General features: G+C 41.4%; 1 protein-coding gene across 1 annotated transcript in view; it reads right to left on the bottom strand.

Annotated features, from left to right (window-relative positions):
• Positions 1-20,950, bottom strand: part of PDE11A (phosphodiesterase 11A) — a 219,634-nt gene that overhangs the window by 6,136 nt on the left and 192,548 nt on the right. The window contains exons 18-19 of the mRNA XM_048484470.1: positions 20,082-20,156; positions 18,117-18,200 (exon numbers count right to left, since the gene is read on the bottom strand). Of these exons, the coding sequence (XP_048340427.1) occupies positions 18,117-18,200; positions 20,082-20,156 (159 nt within the window). The remainder of the gene's footprint in view (positions 1-18,116; positions 18,201-20,081; positions 20,157-20,950) is intronic.

Below are 20,950 nucleotides of genomic sequence, written 5' to 3'. Positions count from 1 at the left end.
AGCGCTTTATGTTTGATGGTGTTGCTTACTTTTCTAGTTTGCAAAAGGCAAAAAAAGCAGTAAGAAACTGGCCAGTGTAAATTCATTGCTTGCCCGCTGCTCTTTCCAGTTCTGTGAAGGGTGGGGTTTATGTAGTCACCTCTACCAAAAGCAGATTTTTCGGCCATACTGACTGTGATCTAAGGCTTTGTAAATCAGTCAGAGCATCACCCATTGTTCCTTGAGACTCATTCTACACTGGGGGAGTGTGTCACCTGATGAATTACACACTGAACTTTCCGCTGCAATGTAGATTTTTCTTCAGGGCTTCCATCCAAATATTGACCAGTTCTGAAGCTGCCTGATTCACGAGCATTGACAAGATAACAGCCTACGGTCGTCTTTCTGCAGATCTAACACTTGTAAAGGGTGTATATGCAATCAGACCATATAAATTTTGTTTTATTACAGAGCAGAATATCTGAAAGCCACGGGCTGCAGTGTTCACACTGTTTAGTAACCTACTCGGTCCTAATTAATCATTTTTACTATTGTAGGCAATTGAGAGGCAACCCAGTGACTAGTAACTCAAAAGGGACAAAGGGTGTAAGCATATCAAACTCCTACGGAAGTTAATACAGTCAAGCCTGTATTGTAGTTTGTGTTTCGCTGACTCTGTTCTTCCATGGATAATACAAAGAATCATTTTCATAAACAGCCTGGAAATGCCCAGGTTCAGATAAAATAGGATTTTTTCCCCTCAACTATTTCCTTGAGTTTGAAAACACACAGCGTTATATACCAATTGTTTCCACCTTCTAACATTATTACTGGGTATATTTCCTTCCCATATCTGCACTATGTGAGCTGCTGCTGGTATGGGAAGGAAATCTACACGGTAATAATGTCAGAGGATGGGAACAATTTGCACCCAGCACATAGAGTTCATACTACCAACATCAACCCTAGTTAATCCAAGTCTTGCTTGCTCTGTGGTTAGTGAAAACTACTGTCGCTCGACTTTGAACATTGCAATTTCCTGTTGCAATTGATGCATGTCATTCATCACATGTAACTTTCCACCTTCTGTTAAGTAAATATTTTGACAACTTGCCCATGTTCCCTTCCCTGTTTTATGTGAACTGATGGTTATGATTGGCGGATGCTAACGTTCTAAGCACCCCTTGTCACTACTGGATTGAAGTGAAGGTTCAGGTTCTGATGGAAAGAGGGAGCAGAGATATTTGACTGGCCACTGAGGAGACAGTGTGCTGAGTTCAACCTATTATTAATGCGATTCAACAAAGACAGTTCTTACACTCTTAAATAATAACCGCGGGGCAGATTACTTCTTTCATTCTTTTCCAGTTTTACCTCTGGCTAATTACGCACTGTAGGCTGTTCCCTATCCTCAAGAAGCACGTGCAGGGCAAGAGAAAGCACATTGGGACAAGAAATCTTGAGCCAACGTGCCTCCTCTCTCGGCGTGCTGCAAAGAGGAAGCGCGTCACGACAAGATTTCTTGCCCTGCACTTGCTTCTTGGCACAGCAGCGTTGAGGAAGGAGGGGCCCAGGGCCAGTAGAAGCCTTATAAAGCTCCCGCCCATCCCTCCTGCTGACGTCATGATGCCGCGCCGGCAACATGACGTGGATGCCCATAGTGGGCATAGTCATCACCTGCCTTCCACCCTATTAAGGGCAGGCTGGGTTTCTCAGCAGTCCCCTTCCCCGGCAGCAATGGCGGGCCCCGGTGATTCAGGGCCGCTCTTTCTTGCCCCGACGTGCTTCTGGCCCAACCGCACACCAGAGGGTAATTGGCATCCTATCTGCACTTACTGCCCCCCCACCACCAAAGGAAGAGGGCACTCAATAGCAACACGAATTGTGCAAATGCTACTTTAACTAGCAACACCACTGAGTCAAAGCGAAAAAGAAAAAAAATTCTGTTATTAAATGTTATATTACTAAGGTGTAGAAAGGTGGTGCTTTTGTAGAAATATGTATCCAAATCATCCAGTGTGAGGGAAATATCTCACCTGTTCCTTATAGCACCATAAAAATGGAAAATCTGATGTATTCTCTGCAAGTAGGAATGCATAAATGTACAATGTAATCCATAACCTGCTTACTTCAGAGTGGCCCTGAGTACAAGCTACTGTTGTTTCTGCAATTTGCTGTTACTCCTTTAACCAAGAGAGTGGTACAAAACACAAGATGCCGGTTCCCTGTTTACCTTTGGCATTTCCTCTGTGTGGCAATCAATACTTGCTGCCTTGATATTAGATTCTGAAAATCTCTTCAGTCTATATCAGTCTCTTACCCTTAGTTAGTTTTTCAGATTTAACCTCTGCTGGGAATTCGGTCAGCCAGATGTAAGTTGCGATTCTGGTTTCTTCAGACCCTTTATTGGAAGCATTCCATCCATCATCGTTTCTAGCCCTTTTCTGATGCAATGCACTTTGCTCTTTGTCTTTCTTGAAAACTGAATGGCTGTTAAATTATCCATTAATCTTCTTTCACGTTTGCTGCAAGTTTCTTTCCTTCTCTTTCTAATCTGGTGTTTTACCTTATTTCGTTTTTCCTTTCAAACCACATTTTCTAGCTTCTTTTTCCTGTGGCTCTAACATTTACAGGCCCGCTGCCTCTCTACCCAGCTTGACATATTGCTCAGCTAGTACTGCTGTTGTATTATTTGTCAAGCACTTCACTGTTCAAGGAGCTCACATTTTTCCCTTACAGATGGTTAGACTGATGAGTCCTCCTGGTGCGATCCCTTACCCTACTTATTGTTTCGTCTTTGAGAATGTCTTCATAGGCTGTCAATATTCTAGGGTTGTGCCCTATGAACTGTGTCTGGGAGAAGCATTCATAGAACAGATATCTCTCGTCCTTTTCCTTTGCCTCCCCAAAAAGCTTATCTTGGGGGTTATGGGATTCTAGCAAACAGAGCAGAACACACAGTGGGGGCTGTAGGTTGAGAGGAAACAGGCAGAATCGCTCCAGTCTTTTGGATTTTCTTCCACCAGCGGAGGCATAGTTCCTGCTGATTCTCCCTTCTTGCTTCAGCCTTCTGCACTGTACCCCAGTCTTTTCTCAAAGGCCCCCTGCCCTTCCAAAAGAAGCTTTTTGGGAAGTGCAGGAGGCTGAAAGGGGAGAGACTGCTTCCATAGACTCCTTCTATCACATTTTCATTCCACCCTTCTTCCAAAAAAGTTCAAGACAGTGTGGATGGTTCTCTCCTTCTTCACTATATCTTCTCATCAATCATGCTGAGTCAGGTTAGAGATACAGAGAGGCCATTTATGCATGTACTACTTACTTCGCAGTTGTTTGCTTTGCAGTGAGGTTTTCCCATGGTTTTTTGTTTACATGGATTCTCCTCTGCAAAGTGTCCCAGCTGATCAGTCATTTCGTCTGCCCACAGCCTCCTTGCTGTTTCTGTGAAACCTCCAATTGGGGAGGTTGCCTGCCACTGGGGGGGGGGGGCTGCCTTTGGTCTAGCATTACTTTGTCAGACTATGTCCATTTCACAAGGTTTCACAGGGTCCATCACTCTAGCTATAGACCTTCAGCATTAATGCCTTCTGATCATTCTGAAATGGAGGACTGGAGAGTGGGCGGAACTGCTGTAGTATGGGTAGGAAAAGGTGGGGAGGAGCGAGAAAACCTAAGGAAAACTTAATGCATGTTTTTTTCTTCGCTTTCCCAGCAAAGGCAGATGAAAAGTTGCATTTTTAAGAGCTTTCAGAAACTGCAGGGAGGCTTTTCTGCGCATGTCCGACAAGGATTAGACGCTTTTCGACACCCTCCCGGCAAACAACAAAGATTTAATGGCATAAAAGAGAAGATAAAGACTAATAATCAACTTGAAACAGAGAACTCAAAAGAGAGAACACCGGACAGCTTTGAAGAGACGAAAAACAAACCGGTGAGTCCAATTAAAATACTAAAAAAGAGAAAAAGGGCTGGCTAAGCAACAACGTGGCGCCTAAGGAAACTTATGTCACTAAAACCGATTTGTCAGAGCTAACAAATCAGAGAAAGGCTTCCCTTTGATGACTTTACTAAGACAACAACAGATCAACCTGACGGTGCAATTCTATGTTATTATACAAGACATGTCAAAGAAACTTTCTAACACTGCGGAGAGAGCGATTAAAAACGAGAAACAAATAAAGAAAAAAACACTGACGATATTGACTTCTTTGAAATCAAAAATAGCCTCTCAGATAGACAAAGACGCAACCTTTCGCTTAATTGGAGTCCTGAGAATGGAGGACGAATTAAACAGATATAAAAAACCTATCAATACAGTGGCTCAATTCTATAAACATTCCAAATCTACACCGGAATCGATAGATAGAGCCCACAAGAGGATTTTCTCAGGGAAACAGAATTCCAGACATTATTTCTTTTCAAATGTACCACAGAAGAGATCATCAAAGAAACACTATACAAGAAGGCTGAGAAATGCTCTACCTTTGATGTATAAAGGAAAGAAAATTTTTGTGAGACAAGATCTCTCACCAGAAACGCTGCAAATCAAGAAAACACTAATGCCATATATGCAAACGCTTCTATTTAAAGCAAATAGAAGATTTTCATGGATATTAACAATGATCCTACATTTTGAAAACAATCAGAAATATATAGCAAGAACCCCAAGAGAGGCACACACAACAACTTCTTGATAAACTGGGTCTCTCCTTGGAAGCTGCAGAACCTCAGACAGACAGTGATCTGTGAAGAAATATCTACATGCAGGACCACAGGCTGCGACTTCACAAGATACACGCTCAAAGCGCAAAAGAAAGATGCCAACATAAGCCAAAGACTTCTTCAAAAAAATTCTTTTAAATGGCTATATAATATTTCACTCTAAGTACTAATTGAATCTCACCGAATAACAATCACTAACTAAAATAACTCTTGTATGTGAAGCTTCTGGAATGATATTAAAAAACAGTAATCTGTTCTAACATTGTTTATTTTAACAATCTGGGAAAGGTTCCCTGACATTTGTTTTGAATAGTATTATCTAGCTTCAAGACTGTTTCAGTAAACAGCAAAAGGGGCGGAATGCCCAGACACACAGAAAACTCTCTGAGGGAAAAAATAGGTTGTAAGATGCAATTTAGTTGATATGTAATATGTATTTAGAAGTATCTTTTTATTGGAATGTTATAGGAATTTTTAAATTGATGGATGGCCATTAACAGAGAGAATTGACTAAGAATATATGAGGGAAGACCGCGAGAGGCTTCCAAAATCCAAGATGTGGGAGGGGAGAATCTCTCCTCAGAACATCTGGGAAGGGGGGAGAAGGGGGGAAAATGAGGGAAAAAAAGAATGAATATGAAACAGCAGCAGGCCCGAAAATAGTAGACAAAAATTATTACTTATGGCAGGAGATTTAAAACTTGTATCTGTAAATATTAACGGATTAAATTCCAATTTAAAAAGATTTAAACTAGCCAAACTAGTTAAGAAAGAAAACTGGGATTTACTTGCATCCAAGAAACACATAAAAGAAAGAGAGATATTGCTCCTTTAATAAAGCTACCGGGCTGGAGAACCTTATGTGACCACAAGGGCAGAGGGAAGGAAGAATGGTGTTGCTATTTTAGTGAAAAAATAATATAAACATACAAGTAAAATATTGAAGGATCAAAATGGCATGGATAAGGTTTCCTTAATGAGATACAAATAACACTCAATGAACTTATATATGCACCTAACAAAGCAAGCAAAAGAGTTTCCTACAGAAACAATTCTTAACATAGTACAAAGGGAATATAAAGGAGAAACATTAATAGTGGGAGACTGTAATATGGATTTGAGAACTTATAAGGGCTTTGTAGTATCGGAATATAACTAATATGTATGAGGAGACGGGAAAATCACAACAACCAACTTTCTATTCTTAACAGACATAAAAAATTTGACATACATATAGACTATAATCCTGACAAAGAACATGGAGTCTATACAATGTGTAGAGATTCAGACACACAAAGAGTGGGTGTCAGACTACGCTCCGGTGGTAGCTACACTCAGATTCGGCAAAAGAGGACAAAACAGTATAGATGGAGATATGACAATATTATAATGAAGAATAGAAAGAAATAAGAAGATTTTACAGGAAGAGGGAATGAAAAACTATTTTTTAGAAAATAGAAACACCGCCTCTGACGGGATGTTGTGGGATGCCTCGAAGGCAGTAATGAGAGGGTATTGTATAGAGAAATACAAAAAAAAAAGACAGAAAAAAAGGGCATTAAATAAGGAAAGAGACATCAATTAGTGGAAAAAATCAAAGACTGCAGAGACAAACTACAGAACAAAAAAAATAATATAAACTGACTATAATGAATTAAAAAAATTACTAAAATAAACAACTGTGGAGGAATTGGATCAATTAGAGTTATGGAAAAAAAAAAAGGAACACATGGGTCAAAAAAAAAAAAAAAAAAATCAATTTCAAAAGAAACCAATATAAAGTCAATGAAACAACTAGCCAATTATTTAAGAAAAAAGAAAAAAAGAAAGAAAAACAAAGAGAGTTAAATCAATAATAAGTGAAAACAAAGAAAGAATAACAGGAAACATAAAGAATTAGACAAAGGTTTGCACACAATTTTATCAAAAATTATTTAAAAGGATAGACACAAGAAAGGATAAGAGGAAATACATTAAAAAGATCTTAACACAGGAGGAGAAACAAAGTATGGAGAAAAGATATAACACAAGAAGAAATAGGCTTAGTAATAAAAGAATTAAAGAACCAACAAGTCTCCTGGTTTTAGATGGATTTCACAGCAAGAGTATTACAAAGAAATGGCAGAAATATTAATACCTGAATTACAAAGGTTATATAATAAGATATTAAAGGGACAGAAAATACCAGAAACATGGAGAGAAACAGAAATAATCACTATATTAAAACCAGGGCGCAATCCAGAACAGGTTGAATCATACAGACCCTATAAGTTTATTAAACCAGGATTATAAAATATTTACTAAAATATTGTCGAGACAGAATAAAGGCAATATTACCAAAAATAATTGGTCCAAGATCAATACAGATTCGTGAAGGATAGAGATATTAGCTATCCCATAAGAAATGTATTACTGAATAATGTGATGGAAATTTATGGTAAGGATAAAAATATGCCATGATAAAATTAGATGTCTATAAAGCATTTGGACACAGTTAGCCACGCATATTTATTCCAAATAAATGGAACAGCAGGCGGGGATTTGGAAAGGGATTAATAATGATAATTAAAAGAATTATATAAAACAATAAAGCAAAAGATTATGATAAAATAATGGATGAGGTCCGGGAAGAAATTACAGGATAGAAAGAGGGTGAAACAAGGATGTCCTTTCTCCATCATTATTTGTAGTAGCAATGGAATACCTAAGCGGATACAGAATTACAAAGAAATAATGGTAGGATCAAAGGCTATAAAATCAATAAAGAAGAAATAAGATTAAACTTATTTGCAGATGATTTATTACTAATAACAACTAACCCTGTAGAAACTTTAAAAGAATTAAAAATAATATTAGAAGACTTTCAAAAGCATTCTGGTTTGGTGGTTAATATGGAGAAATCTGAAATCCTGGGAATAAATATAGAAAAAAACTACTAGGAAAAGAAATGGTGAAGAAGAAGATTAAATATTTAGGTATAACATTAACAAATAAGAAGGAAAAGATGTTTAAATATAATTACGAAGTAATATGGAAAAAATAATGAAGCAATTAAAGGAGTGGCAAGGGAAGAATCTATCTATTTCTAAGAGAATAGTAGCATTAAAAATGTGTATAATGCCAAAACTCTTCTATCTATTTCGTACTTTGCCGTTGGAGATTAAGAAAAAACAATTTGAAGAATGGGATAAGAAAATTAAACTATGGGCATTTAATCAAAAGAAACCAAGAGTGATGAATAAAATAGTCTATATGTCTAAAAAACTAATGGGCTGGGGGCTCCCAAAATTACAGGAATATTACGGTAGGCATTTCAAATAAAAAGTTTGATGGGAATTCAAATAGATAAAAGAGACAGATGGATGAAGTTCGAAAATGAAATAAACTTGAACACGGGTAGCTTTGGAATATATTCAAGTTGTTCAAAAATAGAAAGACAAAAATTAAAAGGTCTGTAGAAAGGTGTTAATGGAAATCTGGGAGAAATGGAAGGGAAAATGGATGCCAGGGCTACTGGGTGCTGCACCACTCATGAGCATGGTTGGACAGGAAGGAGCACAAACAATAAGATCTCTACACAGACAAGGAATATACAAGGTAGCACAACTGTACAATGAAAGAGGAGAATTAATACCGCTTCCAAATTTTATAGAGAAAGGAGGTAAAAGAAAACTGGTTACTATTAAGAGGAATCTGGGAAAAGATAAAAGCCTCCAGGAGGGAGGAAGAGTGTATAATGAAAAGTTGTATAAAAATATATGAGGAAAAGAAAGGACAAATATTAGGAGTTATATACAAAAACATGATAGAAGATCAAGAATTCATGATAAGAATCATAATGGAAAAATGGCAACAAGATGGAGGAAAGACATAGACCTTATTAAAAAAGGATTATAGACAATATGAATAAAATAAAATAGATAAATATGCAGAACTAGAGAAGAAATTAATATTAAAATGGTATAGAACACCGAAACAGTTGGCATATATGATAAGTGGGCTCAGTCCGAAATGTTGGCATTGTGGAGAAAAAATGCAATATATACCCATATGTGGCTAGAATGTATAGAAGTAAAAAATATGTGGGAAAATGTGATAAAATACATAGAAAAATATGTAAAGGTAAAATAAAGATAAATATAGATTTACTATTTATAGGTATAGTGGATTATACTATAATAGAACAAAGAAAAAGAAAACTTTTCAAATTCATGATTAGAGCGGTCCATGCAGTAATAGCATTGGGGTGGAAGGACAAAAAAATCTGGACAATGCAGAAATGGTTGGAATATGTATGGGAGCAAATACAATTAGAAATTTTCGACACAATGTCAAGAAATCAAATATGGCAAGAAAAACAAAAGGATATGAAGGAGATTTGGATGGAATTCAAAGACTGGCTAAACGAAATTGGAATTACAGAAGAAAAATGGATAAGAAGATTGAAAAGAATGGACCTGCTGCTGTGCATCTAAAGAAGAGAAGAAGAAGGAGGGAGGGGGGGAGAAAGAGGGAAAAATGATATGGAGGATGTATATAAAGTATACAATATAAATCTGTAATAATTCCGAAATATCAATAAAAATATTAAAAAAAAAAAAAAGAAACTGCAGGGATTCTCTGATCTGAGGATGGGGTGACTGTCAAAAAGAAGAAATCGTGTGCCTAACTGAGAATCAAACCTGAAGGGACTGTATGTTTGAAGTGAAGGACACCACACATGCTTAAAAGCCCAGAGTATGTGAATGGGCTCACCCAAGATCACCCAGTTTGACTGGTGTGTGTATTTTTTTCTTGAACAATTTGCAAAATGTTAATGACGCGAGGCAACAATTTAGCTCCTCCTTGTTTGGGAAACATTTTGATGATACTGGTTTCTGGGTGTCAGCACCTTGAGCAGCATATGACCCTGATACGTCAAGGTTGTACGCCTTGACTAGAGCTGTCAGTCAGATTGCAGAAGCTATGATTGTAAGTATAGTAAAAATAAGAGAGAGCAAGAGAGAGATATTACTGACAACCTAGAGACTCTCAAGTGCGCAAACTCTCATGGGTTACATTCCATTTCATCAGATGTATACATTTTCAGGAACTCATAGGATTGTGTTGTTTGTACCAGTTGGGTTTCTCACAAGATAACAGGTTTGTTACATTTCCTTGATTCATCAGTTATAAACGTATACAAGGACTCAGCAATTGTTTCCTAGTATCTGTTGTAACTTCCAATGCCCTACATAAAACAACAAAATTCTAATCTTCATTTTCAATCTTCATTTTCATAATGAAGACATGCTTCAACCCAAGGAGATCACAGCTATCTCCTTATGAATAATAGTCCCTAAGAAACAGAACACCAACTGTGAGCACAGGGATTTTTAGGATTTAATTATCTCTTTTCTCCCCTCCCCCCGGGTGTATGAAGGAGTGATTTCTGCTTCTGCTTTAAGGCAACATTTGCCCTTGCTTTCAAAGTGGCAAACTGCAGTTTGCAGTTGCCATGCAAACTGTGAGTACAAATGAGAATTGGGAGAATAAGAGAGGAAATACTCAGACTAGATTAATTCATATAGCTGCAAACCACAGTTTGCTGTTACTTTTGAATGATATTTGAATCCATTACTTAAGGAATGATTTCCAAATGTTTGGCAGCTCTAAGAACAGAAAACTATCCCAAGTTAACATCATTTCATTCATTCACACTCCACATTTCTCCACAGGGGGACCCAAAGGGACTTACTTCAATCTCCTCTGTTCCATTTTATCCTCCCAACAACCCTGTGAGGTAGGTTAGGCTGAGAGCATGTGACTGGCCCAAGGTTACCCAGAAAATTGGCAGAGATGGAGATTCAAACCTAGGTCTCTCAGATTCTAGTCAGACTTTCTAACTACTATACCATACTGGCTCTTCAGTTAGAGCAGGGGTGTCTAATTCTGGAGCTTCAGATGTTCATGGACTGCAATTCCCATCAGCCCCTGCTGGCATGGCCAGAGTTGGACACCCCTGAGTTAGAGAATATACAGAGTTTGGGTCGAGAGGGCTGTGTGTTATTAGAATGATGTTTTGATAGACCTGTGTGTGCTATGTGTCTTCTGATTCAAGTCTTCACATTTTGAATTCGGGTAGGCTGATTTCTGTACCCCTATCAAGCCCAATTCAGTCACCCTTACCAAGAACTAGGGGGTGAGGGGAGCAGTCGATCCTTTCACCCCCACAGGCTGCAGCTGTGTTAATTCTCGCAATAGCTTGCAAGAGCGCAAGGGGAAATATTGAAATGAGGCGGCGCCTTTAAACAGCAATAGGGCAGAGAAGGCCTTGCTTCAGACCACTCAGGCAGGCATTCCCCCTCAGGCAGGCATTCCCCACTCAGGCAGGCATTCCACCTGTCTGGGGTGGCAGGATGAATTCTCAGGGAGACGTCCGGAAGAGGAAAAGGAGCTTTGCTGGGCAGAAACCTGGGATGGTCAAGGAACTTTCCCAGCTCCCTTGTGGACAGAAATGAAGCATGTGAGACCATCGTTCTTATTCGAAAACCACGCAGAAAGGCAGAATAACATCTCTTAAACAAATCAACATGTGTGGGTGATAGAATCCCAAGATTCATACTTGCATGTCAGCAGCTTAACATCTGTAACATGGCAGCTAAAGCTACAAGGTATCCTGGTTACAGCCATCCATTCTGAAAGCGAGCTTGATTAAAGATAGCGGTTCAATTCGACTCCACAGTTAGATGCACTCCCTGCAACCTATGGGGAATGACGCGAGAACAAGGATGAATCCAGAGTTGTACCTGGAACGCTCAAGTCTCATGTTTTGTTCTCAGAAATCCTTCAGTTCCTGTTTCACCAAGGAAAAACCTCCACCTTTCTCAGGTGCTGAATAAGTAGCAGAAGCCACTGTTCTGTGTACGTGGGTGGTGGTGGGGTGGAAAGAATAATTCAAATCCAGCTTCACAGGTCAAGCTTTACAGACAAAAGTACAATCAGAAAAGAAAGTTTGCTTTAGGCTGTTTCCTCTTGTCTGTGCAGAAGTCATACAGTCACTGTCACAAGCTTTTTGCCTTCTACTGGGCATGTTCTGAAAAAAAACCCCAGATCGACTGCAGCAACTACAGGGTTTTACAGGGTTTTATAGGCACCGCCCCGCAGAATGGGGTCAGACATCTTCTATTGCTTAATGACAAAAAAAGTTAAGACAGGAAATCAAAACATTCTTGGTAGGCACTGAGGGCATTCTCCATTCTGCTTCTTTCTGAATTTCCCCTCCATGTTTTTATGTTTGAAGTACCCAAAAAATAAAATACAGTGAGATGCTTCACCTTCCCTTGGGAGGCTTGGATGAAGCAGAGCAATGCCTTTATTCTTTGTGCTGCATTTTTGCAGCTCTCCAAACTCAGAAAACTCTTTCAGCGGCTTGAAAGGAACATCCCATCTGGGATACCAAAGAAAGCGAGACAGGAGAGCTCTCATAGGGCCAGAGATACACTGGACTTGTCTGGCTCACAAAAAAACATATCCTTTACATTTAAAACCATTGCTGTCACCCGTCACTGACTAACTGCTGAAGTTCCTATGCAGATGGGAGCAAAGTGCTCGGCCTCTGACCTCGGTATTCTTCTGCCTTGTGAAGCTACTGTCTCCTTTAACAATGTAGTAGGGATACACTGGAATTCTCTTAGCCTCTTTTGTGCTAATGGAATCCTCCAATGTTCACATTGTTCGTCACCACCTTGCATAAAAGTCTCCCCTTTTGCCATACAGAGCCTGCCCTTGTGCATGAAGCATTGGTTGCTGATTTGATTCAGGAAAATAAAAAAAAAGCTATAAGGATGTCCTGAGACAATGTGCAACCCCATCCATTTAAAGTTGTACTTTTCAGAGTGTAGCAAGCACCAACTGGTGGACTGGAGGGTATGATTGGCAGCCACAAAGCAAAAGGTGGGAGAGAAAAAGGTGGCTGAAGCCTTCCATTTATCTGTGCTTCCAAGTCAAATCAAGTCAACCTTTACTGACGTATCAGCATAAAAGACAGGAAAAAAAGAATACCCATATATAATATAACAGATCTTGGCGATTGACTACAGTACTACAGAAGTCTTACTCTACATTTGTAAACACATCTCAATGGAAAGACACAGAAATGTGGCTGTTATCTTGGTTATATTATTGACATCATTATTCAACAGGTATAAGATTTTTTGTTAGACTTTTGTTCTTTGCCAGAATCGGTTGCAAAAGATTTAGTCTAGTTGTCTCATAGGCCTGTTCTGCACAGGTCAGAATCACCGATTTCAGCCTGGTAAAACATAGGGGGGTTTTTTTTGGGGGGGGGGGGGACCATTTACACAGGCAATGTTGCCAAAACGATGCAACGCCACTCCTTCCCCCTCAAAACGATATATTCTAACCTCGCTTGGGGAGCGAATGGCACCAGGTGGAAGCCGGCGTATTCTCGTGCCAGCCCCCAAATAGCGTAGCAGGCTCCACACGGCCACACAGCCCCCCAAATGCATCCTTATCTCCTTCTGGCTTCCTTCGCTCTATGGGGGCTAGGGGACACGCCTCCTGGCCTCTGTCCCTGCAGTCATCGCTCTGGCCAAGGCCATGGCCATGTGGAGCCTGCTACGCCAGATGCGCAGCCAGCAGGGCCGTTCATGTGAACGGCCCCGGGGCTTGCATCAGCATGAACTATGCCGATGCAGCCCCGCTGCTCTGGCCATGCAGAAATGGCCATGGAGAGAGCAGTACAAAAGCACATGCTCGAGCGATTCTACACAGTTCATGCTGCAAATGCAAATTCTCTCATGATAGGGAATTTTCAACTGTCTCCTTTGCAACAAAGCTCGTGGTAATAGGTTACATCTCACATGAGTAAAGGCTCAGTGCTGAATGGGGTCTGTTAGCTGGATTAAGTACTTTGCCGTACAAGCTACCTTGGGGTGGATTCTAAAGGAGAGCGAGGAACAGAACTTGCTGGCTTCTCTAGTTAGATTGTGATGCTCTTGGTCAATCAGTCTCCTTTTCAAGCTCTGAAGGATTTCACTGGCTGGTAACATTGCCAAAACTTCGTGAGACCAACCTAAAATAAGTATTTTAGCATCAGAACTTTGGAGGGTGGGCAAAGCTTCATACATTAAACTCAACACCTCCTGATTGAAGCACAAATGTACCCAGAACTTGAAGGTTGCTAGGGAGCAGAAGTGGCATAGTGGTTAAGAGCAGGTGTACTCTAATTGGCAGGAACTGGGTTGGATTCCCTGCTCTGCCACCCAAGCTGTGGAGGCTTATCTGGGGAATTCAGATTAGCCTGTACACTCCCACACACGCCAGCTGGGTGACCTTCGGCTAGTCACAGTTCTTTGGAGCTCTCTCAGCCCCACCTACCTCACAGGGTGTTTGTTGTGAGGGGGGAAGGGAAAGGAGTTTGTAAGCACCTTTGAGTCTCCTATAGCAGAGAAAGGGAGGATATATATCCAACTCTTCTTCTTCTAACCATGCCCTGATTTCGAGAAGATGCTGACCAGTTTCCAAACACAGAGCAGCATATGGCACACAATGGGGGGACACCTAGTATCTTGTATAGGAAGCACGATTGAATCCACTCGACAGGTACCCCTATAAAGTTGTTGGGTTATCCTGGCATTGAAAACTTTGATGGCCGCTGGGACAATTCATGCCCCTTGGTGTAAAAGAAACGTATGATAGCCATGGTGCTATTTCAACTTCCAGCAATCGCTAGAACTCTGTGGGGGGTGGCCCAGTTTGCTTTAAAATGAAAGTTAAGGCCCAAATATTTGGAATATTTAATTTGTTTCAGGGGCTTACCATTTAGTAACTATCTAGCTGACTTGTATACATTTGAAAAGACCATAATGTTAGATTTAACAAAATTCAGAGACCGGGCCCAGTCGCACAGCCTGGAGGCTTCTCCCCCGCTGGGGGATCACGGTGGCGGCCGAGGACGGGTTCAGCTGTGCGGCCAAGACGCCTCTCCCCTGCTGGGGGATCGTGACAGCACACAAGAAGTCTTGCTCCTGCTACCCATCCCCACATCCTCCTCCTCCATGTATTAGGATTCCAAATATATGTTTACCTGGGGGAGGGAGGCTGCAGAGGAAAGATGGTGCAAAAGTTAAGCACGCTTTCCCACCTGCAGCCTCTCCACTGAAAATTTTGTAGCCCTTCAGCAGAGCCATTGGTTCCCAGACCTAAGTTGGTAACCAAGAGTTTAGTTTGGCACTTTCTATCTAGTTGCTAATTTTCTATATGGATTGTGGGAAGGCAGAGCCCTTCGGGGATGGGGCAGTATACTAAATTTAATAAATAATAATAATAAATATTCATCTGTTATGTGTTCATAGTTGAAGAACAATAATGCTACACACAGAAATCCCTCAAAGCAACATAAAGCAGCAGCTTCCAATATCCAGAGTAAACAAGACTTACAGCAACTAAAGGCAATGAACAGACAAAACAAACAGAGAGTAAGGCGGTTAATATTCAGAATGGGAGATTACTTCTATGGATACCATTAGCGTTTTGGAATATTCCACACCTGAGGTAATCCAAATAAATGCTTTGTCACTCTAGCAGCTACACACAGATATCTGCCAATTCTACAAGTATAGTTTGTACCCAAGGATGAATTTTTTTACCGATGCTTAACCTTTATAGTCTCTGTATCCCGGCATTTCTCTATAACCAGGTCAAAGAGAGAAATAAAGGAGAAAACCAAATTCTGCACAAGTCTATGCCTTGCTAATAGAGTCATCTCTGTTAACCATATTTTCTACATTGTGTGATCTGGACAATTTATTATCATTAAAAAAAACTTAATATGGAGGGGAGGAAACCCAGAACCTGAGATATTTGTAGAGCATGAAACCCTAACTGAAGTTTCTTAACCATGTGTAAATGGGATTTACAGTGTCTCCACGCATCATTGATGCGATGGCTGTACTGGAAATTAAAACTCAGCTTTATATTCCAGAGAGTGCCTCACTCAGTGTGATACCGTGACATCAAGTTTTCTGTTTACCCCTTAGGCTGGTGTGGCATTAACTTCATCTTTAGACGACGCCTTTATATATATAAAAAAAGAAAGATGCTGAGCGGCAGGGTAATGGTCGCGCAGCACGACACAATGACAGCGGGCGGGGGTGGGGAGGGCGGGGACGAATTCAGATGTGCCTCTTTCCCCCAGGGAACACCTGCTAGCATGAAATGATGCTCTTTGTGTTCAGGCCCAGCCTTTTCACACGCTGTGATGATTCTTTGCTCTCCTTCTAGCACTTGCTGGTTAAAAACGCCGGCTTCAACAAACAGAAACTTCTGCCTTCATTTAAGTTGTCTGTATTTTCAAACTCTCTCCCTTCTAATGCTCTCCTCACTATATCTAGAGGGTTCGAGTAGTTTCGACTAATTAGAGGAGATGTCTGTAACAACTCATTGAAACGGCTGATACTTATTGCGTTCAAAGTTGTCTAAGTTTGTAGATGAGTACATTTGACTGTGGACATCGCTGAACAGGGAAGCACAGTCTAAAACCTTCCTACTGCTCTCCATTAATCTATGGTGCAGTGTCACGTTAAATCTGAGCACCTACTCCAGATTTCACACAAGGATGCTGGCAAGACAAGCCCTTAAGATCAGAGCCTGAAACGTACCACTTTCTTCTCCTCTGTTCTTTCGAAACAACAGGTCTGATGGAATTTTCAGGAGAACTCAAAAGCCTGCATGCTGTTTTGCATCATTTTTAGTTGGCCCTAATAAAAGTAGTTGGCCCTAAAAAAATAAAAGTTGGCCACATAATAAAAATATTATGTGACTACTGTTTTTGGATTTTGCTTCAGACTAATTCAGCAACCTACAACCTCCTTCTATTCATAGGAGCTACAGACATTGCCTGCCTGCTATTATAATCTGTTCTTTTGATCAAGTAACAAGCACATAGGCCTAGTTCAGGGATCTGCAACCTGTGGATCTCCAGATGTTCATGGACTACAATTCCCATCAGCTGATGGGAATTGTAGTTCATGAACATCTGGAGAGCCATAGGTTGCAGACCCCTGGCCTAGTTGCATAGGAAATTAATGGCAACCAGATTAATGTCCCGAATGCAAGTTAAAACAATCTAATTTCTATCTTGGCACATGGATCACATTCCTCATAGAGAGCCAGTGTGGTGTAGTGGTTAAGAGCAGGTGGATTCTAATCTGGAGAACCGGGTTTGATTCCCTACTCCTCCATCTGAGTGGCAGAGGCTCATCTGATGAACCAAATGTGTTTCCGCACTCCTACGTTCCTGCTGGGTGACCTTGGGCTAGTCACAGATCTGTCAGAACTCTCTCAGCCCCACCTACTTCACAAGGGGTCTGTTGTGGGGAGAAGAAGGGAAAGGAGCTTGTCAGCCACCTTGAGCCTCCTTACAGGAGAGAAAGGTGGGATATAAATCCAAACTCTTCTTCTTCTACTACATGTTATCCCCGTTTCCACGGAAAGAGACAGCTTTGTACATCTATTGAACTGCACTGATAAGTTCTTGTGGACAACACGCTATCGGGGGCCCTGGCTCACGGCAATGAAGTTTTGACAATTATCTAGCGGTGACCACCATACAAAGTATTGTACTAGTAGTAATATTTTAAACAAAAATAAGAACCAGCTGTGTATCTGGTACCACCTGGACCACAGTCAATGGATTTGTCCAAAACAGTGATTCCCAACCAGGTTCCGTGGTACTCTGGGATGCCATGAGCATGTCCCAGGGGTACCGCGGCAACGCTACCAGCCCCCCCTCACTTTTGAGGTGTCTTCTGCCAGCGGCAGCAAGGACATGGAGCTGGCCCAGGGGGCGGGATCTGCCACAAGGTCAGCAGCCACTTCCACAGTGTTTCCCTTCACCCTCGGAGGAGAAGGTGGTGGTGGGGGGGTGGGGGTGGCAAGCAGGGGCACTGGGAGGGGAAGGTGGGGGGGATGGCAGGGGTACCGTGAGATATAAATAGTGAGGTCAAGGGTACCGTGATGTCGAAAATGTTGGGAAACACTGGTCCAAAAGATCTTGGAAGCATGAAAATACTGCAGAGTAATGGGGAAGGGGGGGGAAGGGAAAGTATTCATTATTTTATTTATCTTCTCTCGTGGCAGACAAAATGAAGAATGCGCTGATAAATGAAGGGGATACTGGGTTTGGCCAATAGGCTCTCGTTTATTTCTCTTGGTTATGAGTGTCCTGGCATCCTTCTCAGCCCTGGGTTGTTTATGCCTTGCAAGAGAAGAGGGAAATGAGTGAGTCCACGAGACACCACAAAACTCTCAAGATTGAAAGCTCCTGCAAAGCTGTTGCATAATCTCCTTTCTACAGAGAGGCGGGGCCAGCCGGAGTCCTACGAAACTCTGCCGCAGCAGTAAGTAAAAATTACCTGATAGAGAGGCATGCAGATGCTATCAATCCACTCCAGCTGCAATCGAGGCAGTTCATCTTTCCTGTTCCGATCAAAAATAGCCTGAATTGAGGGGAAGGGGGGTGGGGAAGAGAGAGGGGAGAAATATGTCATGTTTTATCACTCCAGAGTATTTTATAGAGGCTGCTTCATCCAACACTATGGACCCGGTATCAAATTGCTACAAACCGAACGCTTCAAAAAAACCCCCATGATCAATCTTTACACACACTTCCCCATCTTTTGTCTGGGATGAAAAATAAACCATTTATTCTAAGGCCCTGTTTATGGGATTTGTAAGTGTAATTTATTGGACTGTTATGCTTTGTAATTCCTTAACGTCAAACAAATATACCATGTGGTTAGCGTTCGCGGGCAGGGAGAGAAGGCAGGTTGTAAAGAAGTGCACTTCTCACCCTGCTGGGCTACCTCTTTCCTCTCCCCAGAAGGAGCTCCAGCGGACGAAGAGCAGGACATCGCTGCTTGGAGCTCTGGGTGGTCAGGAATAGCACAGCAGCACTTCACAAAGCTGCGCTTTATCGGTTGTTCGTCAAGTGCCTCCCGTGCAGGCACGCATAGGGACCGCACTGAAGACGTGATGGGGGACACTGACTTTTAGGCCTCCAAATCCAGCGGTCAGAGTGCATTTGTATGATGTGTCGATAAGCAAGTCACATGTTTCTTCAGGCCCTGTCTCTGCCACACACACATACACACACCCTCCTGCAATCACCATTTCTCCCTGGACCACAGCAGAGCTGAGACTGCCCCCTCCTCTTTACCCCCATGGGCCCTAATACCATCAGGACCCATTACTATTCTGCATTAGGGAGGGGTTTTACTGTAATGGTGTGGCATGCCATGTTTTAAGATGCATGACTGTTGTTTCCTAATTATATGTATGTTTTTAGGCTGATGTTTTAGGTCCCACACCCCAAACAGAGCTTCCTTCGGGAGATAGGGAGGCGGTATACTAAATTTAAAAATAATAATAATAATAATAATAATAGCTAATAATAATAATATGTATATGTATGTATGTAATAATATGTATGTAATAATAATAATATATATGGCATTATAGTACAGAGGGGCATAAACAATCTATTTTAAGAAGAAGAAGAGTTGGATTTATATCCCCCCTTTCTCCCCTGCAGGAGACTCAGAGGGGCTTACAAACTCCTTTCCCTTCCCCCCCCCCACAACAAACACCCTGTGAGGTAGGTGGGGCTGAGAGAGCTCAGAAGAACTGTGACTAGCGCAAGGTCACCCAGCTGGCGTGTGTTGGGAGTGCACAGGCTAATCTGAATTCCCCAGATAAGCCTCCACAGCTCAAGCGGCAGAGCGGGGAATCAAACCAGTTCCTCCAGGTTAGAGTACGCCTGCTCTTAACCACTACTGCTCCTTCATTTACTCCTTTCTTTGCCTTCCCAGCTCCATTTTCTAAAAAAAGAAGTCTCTAGCACTTTCCACTGCTGAGATATCCCCTTCCCCATATATCTCTGCAACAAAAGGAGATACTTTGAAAAAAACGTTATAACTGTATAATAATATTCAGTAGTCAATTTTTTAAAACCCTGAGGAAGTTCTAGTAGCGAGGGAGATATGGCCGACGCTGGGAGAATGGGGGAGTGACATGGTGGGGAAACCTCATGACGGCTCTGCTGTAACAGCAGCTGTAGCAGCAATGGGGAAAAATTACACAAACTTGTTCCCATGTTGTCAAATTAATCGAGATAAACTTCGCCCTACATAAAGCATATGTCTTAATGATTGCACTCTTATGCAAACCAGAGATTCCTTGAATGAAAGCAGTGACAAAATAACTAGACATTTCCTCTGTTGTATAGGCCTTCTTAAGAATACAGCCATAAAATCCAGCAAGCATGAATGTTTCTTAGGTTGTTTTGTTGATCTTATTAATAAAACTGTTGGTCAACTTACAGAAGGTGTGAGTTTGAGCTCTGATCTCTCTCTGTCTCCTTGTTCAAAGAACTCGTTTGTTACCAGTTCAGCAGCCTAAAACACATAAAATCATAAACTAGGTTTCCGATCATTCGAAAGAGGGATGCATTTTCTGACTCAGTGCATAAAAACACAGAGCTGGAGGGTCATCTAGTCTGACCCCCTGTATATCGCTGTAAAAGCCCTGGTCATTGTGGAGGCCAGCCAGATGACTTTTGGGCCAGGGACTTCCAATAGGTCCTCCTGGTTTTTCAGCTTTTCTTCATGCTTTTTCGGACCACTTCTGAAGTGGCCTGAAAAAACACAGTAAAAACTTGAATAAGGGGGGAAAATGGAGGACAGTAACTACCTACCGGCAAATGGTACTCTCTGTAAAAAATATCATGCAGTTAAGAAGCCAAGGTGAAGCAAAAACATGGTGCGAAAAAGATGCGCAAAGGAACTGTTACTCTGGTTTGATCTGGACAAACACCTCTTGCTTCATTGAAACAATGTGTGATGAGTCAGCATAGAGTCTGCTTTTAAAGTTTTCTTCATGGTTTGTCAGCCCCACATGAGTGTTGCTTTTTATGATGCTGCTGTCCATGTTGTAATTAGCTCTTTAGTGCAAACAGCACCACCACACAGGCCCTTCCAGTGCCATTTGTTTTCATGTTGCTGCAAAATCTTCCTGATTGGAGGAGTATTGAGGAAAACTGCAAGGGGTGGGCTGCTGGCATGAAAAGCTCACTGCACGGATCAGGGGCCAGATGGAGTCGCTCCAAAGCCGTTTTCACGTGGCAGCCATATTGAGCTGTGCTGCAGAACATTTACGCCTTCAGAAATGCAAAGTTTCAAGCTTCCAAGGA

The sequence above is a fragment of the Sphaerodactylus townsendi genome, linkage group LG02 (genome assembly GCF_021028975.2).
Source record: "Sphaerodactylus townsendi isolate TG3544 linkage group LG02, MPM_Stown_v2.3, whole genome shotgun sequence".
NCBI lineage: Eukaryota > Metazoa > Chordata > Lepidosauria > Squamata > Sphaerodactylidae > Sphaerodactylus > Sphaerodactylus townsendi.
The sequence above is the reverse complement of the archived record's forward strand: the minus strand, read 5'-3'. Positions and strand labels throughout refer to the sequence as shown.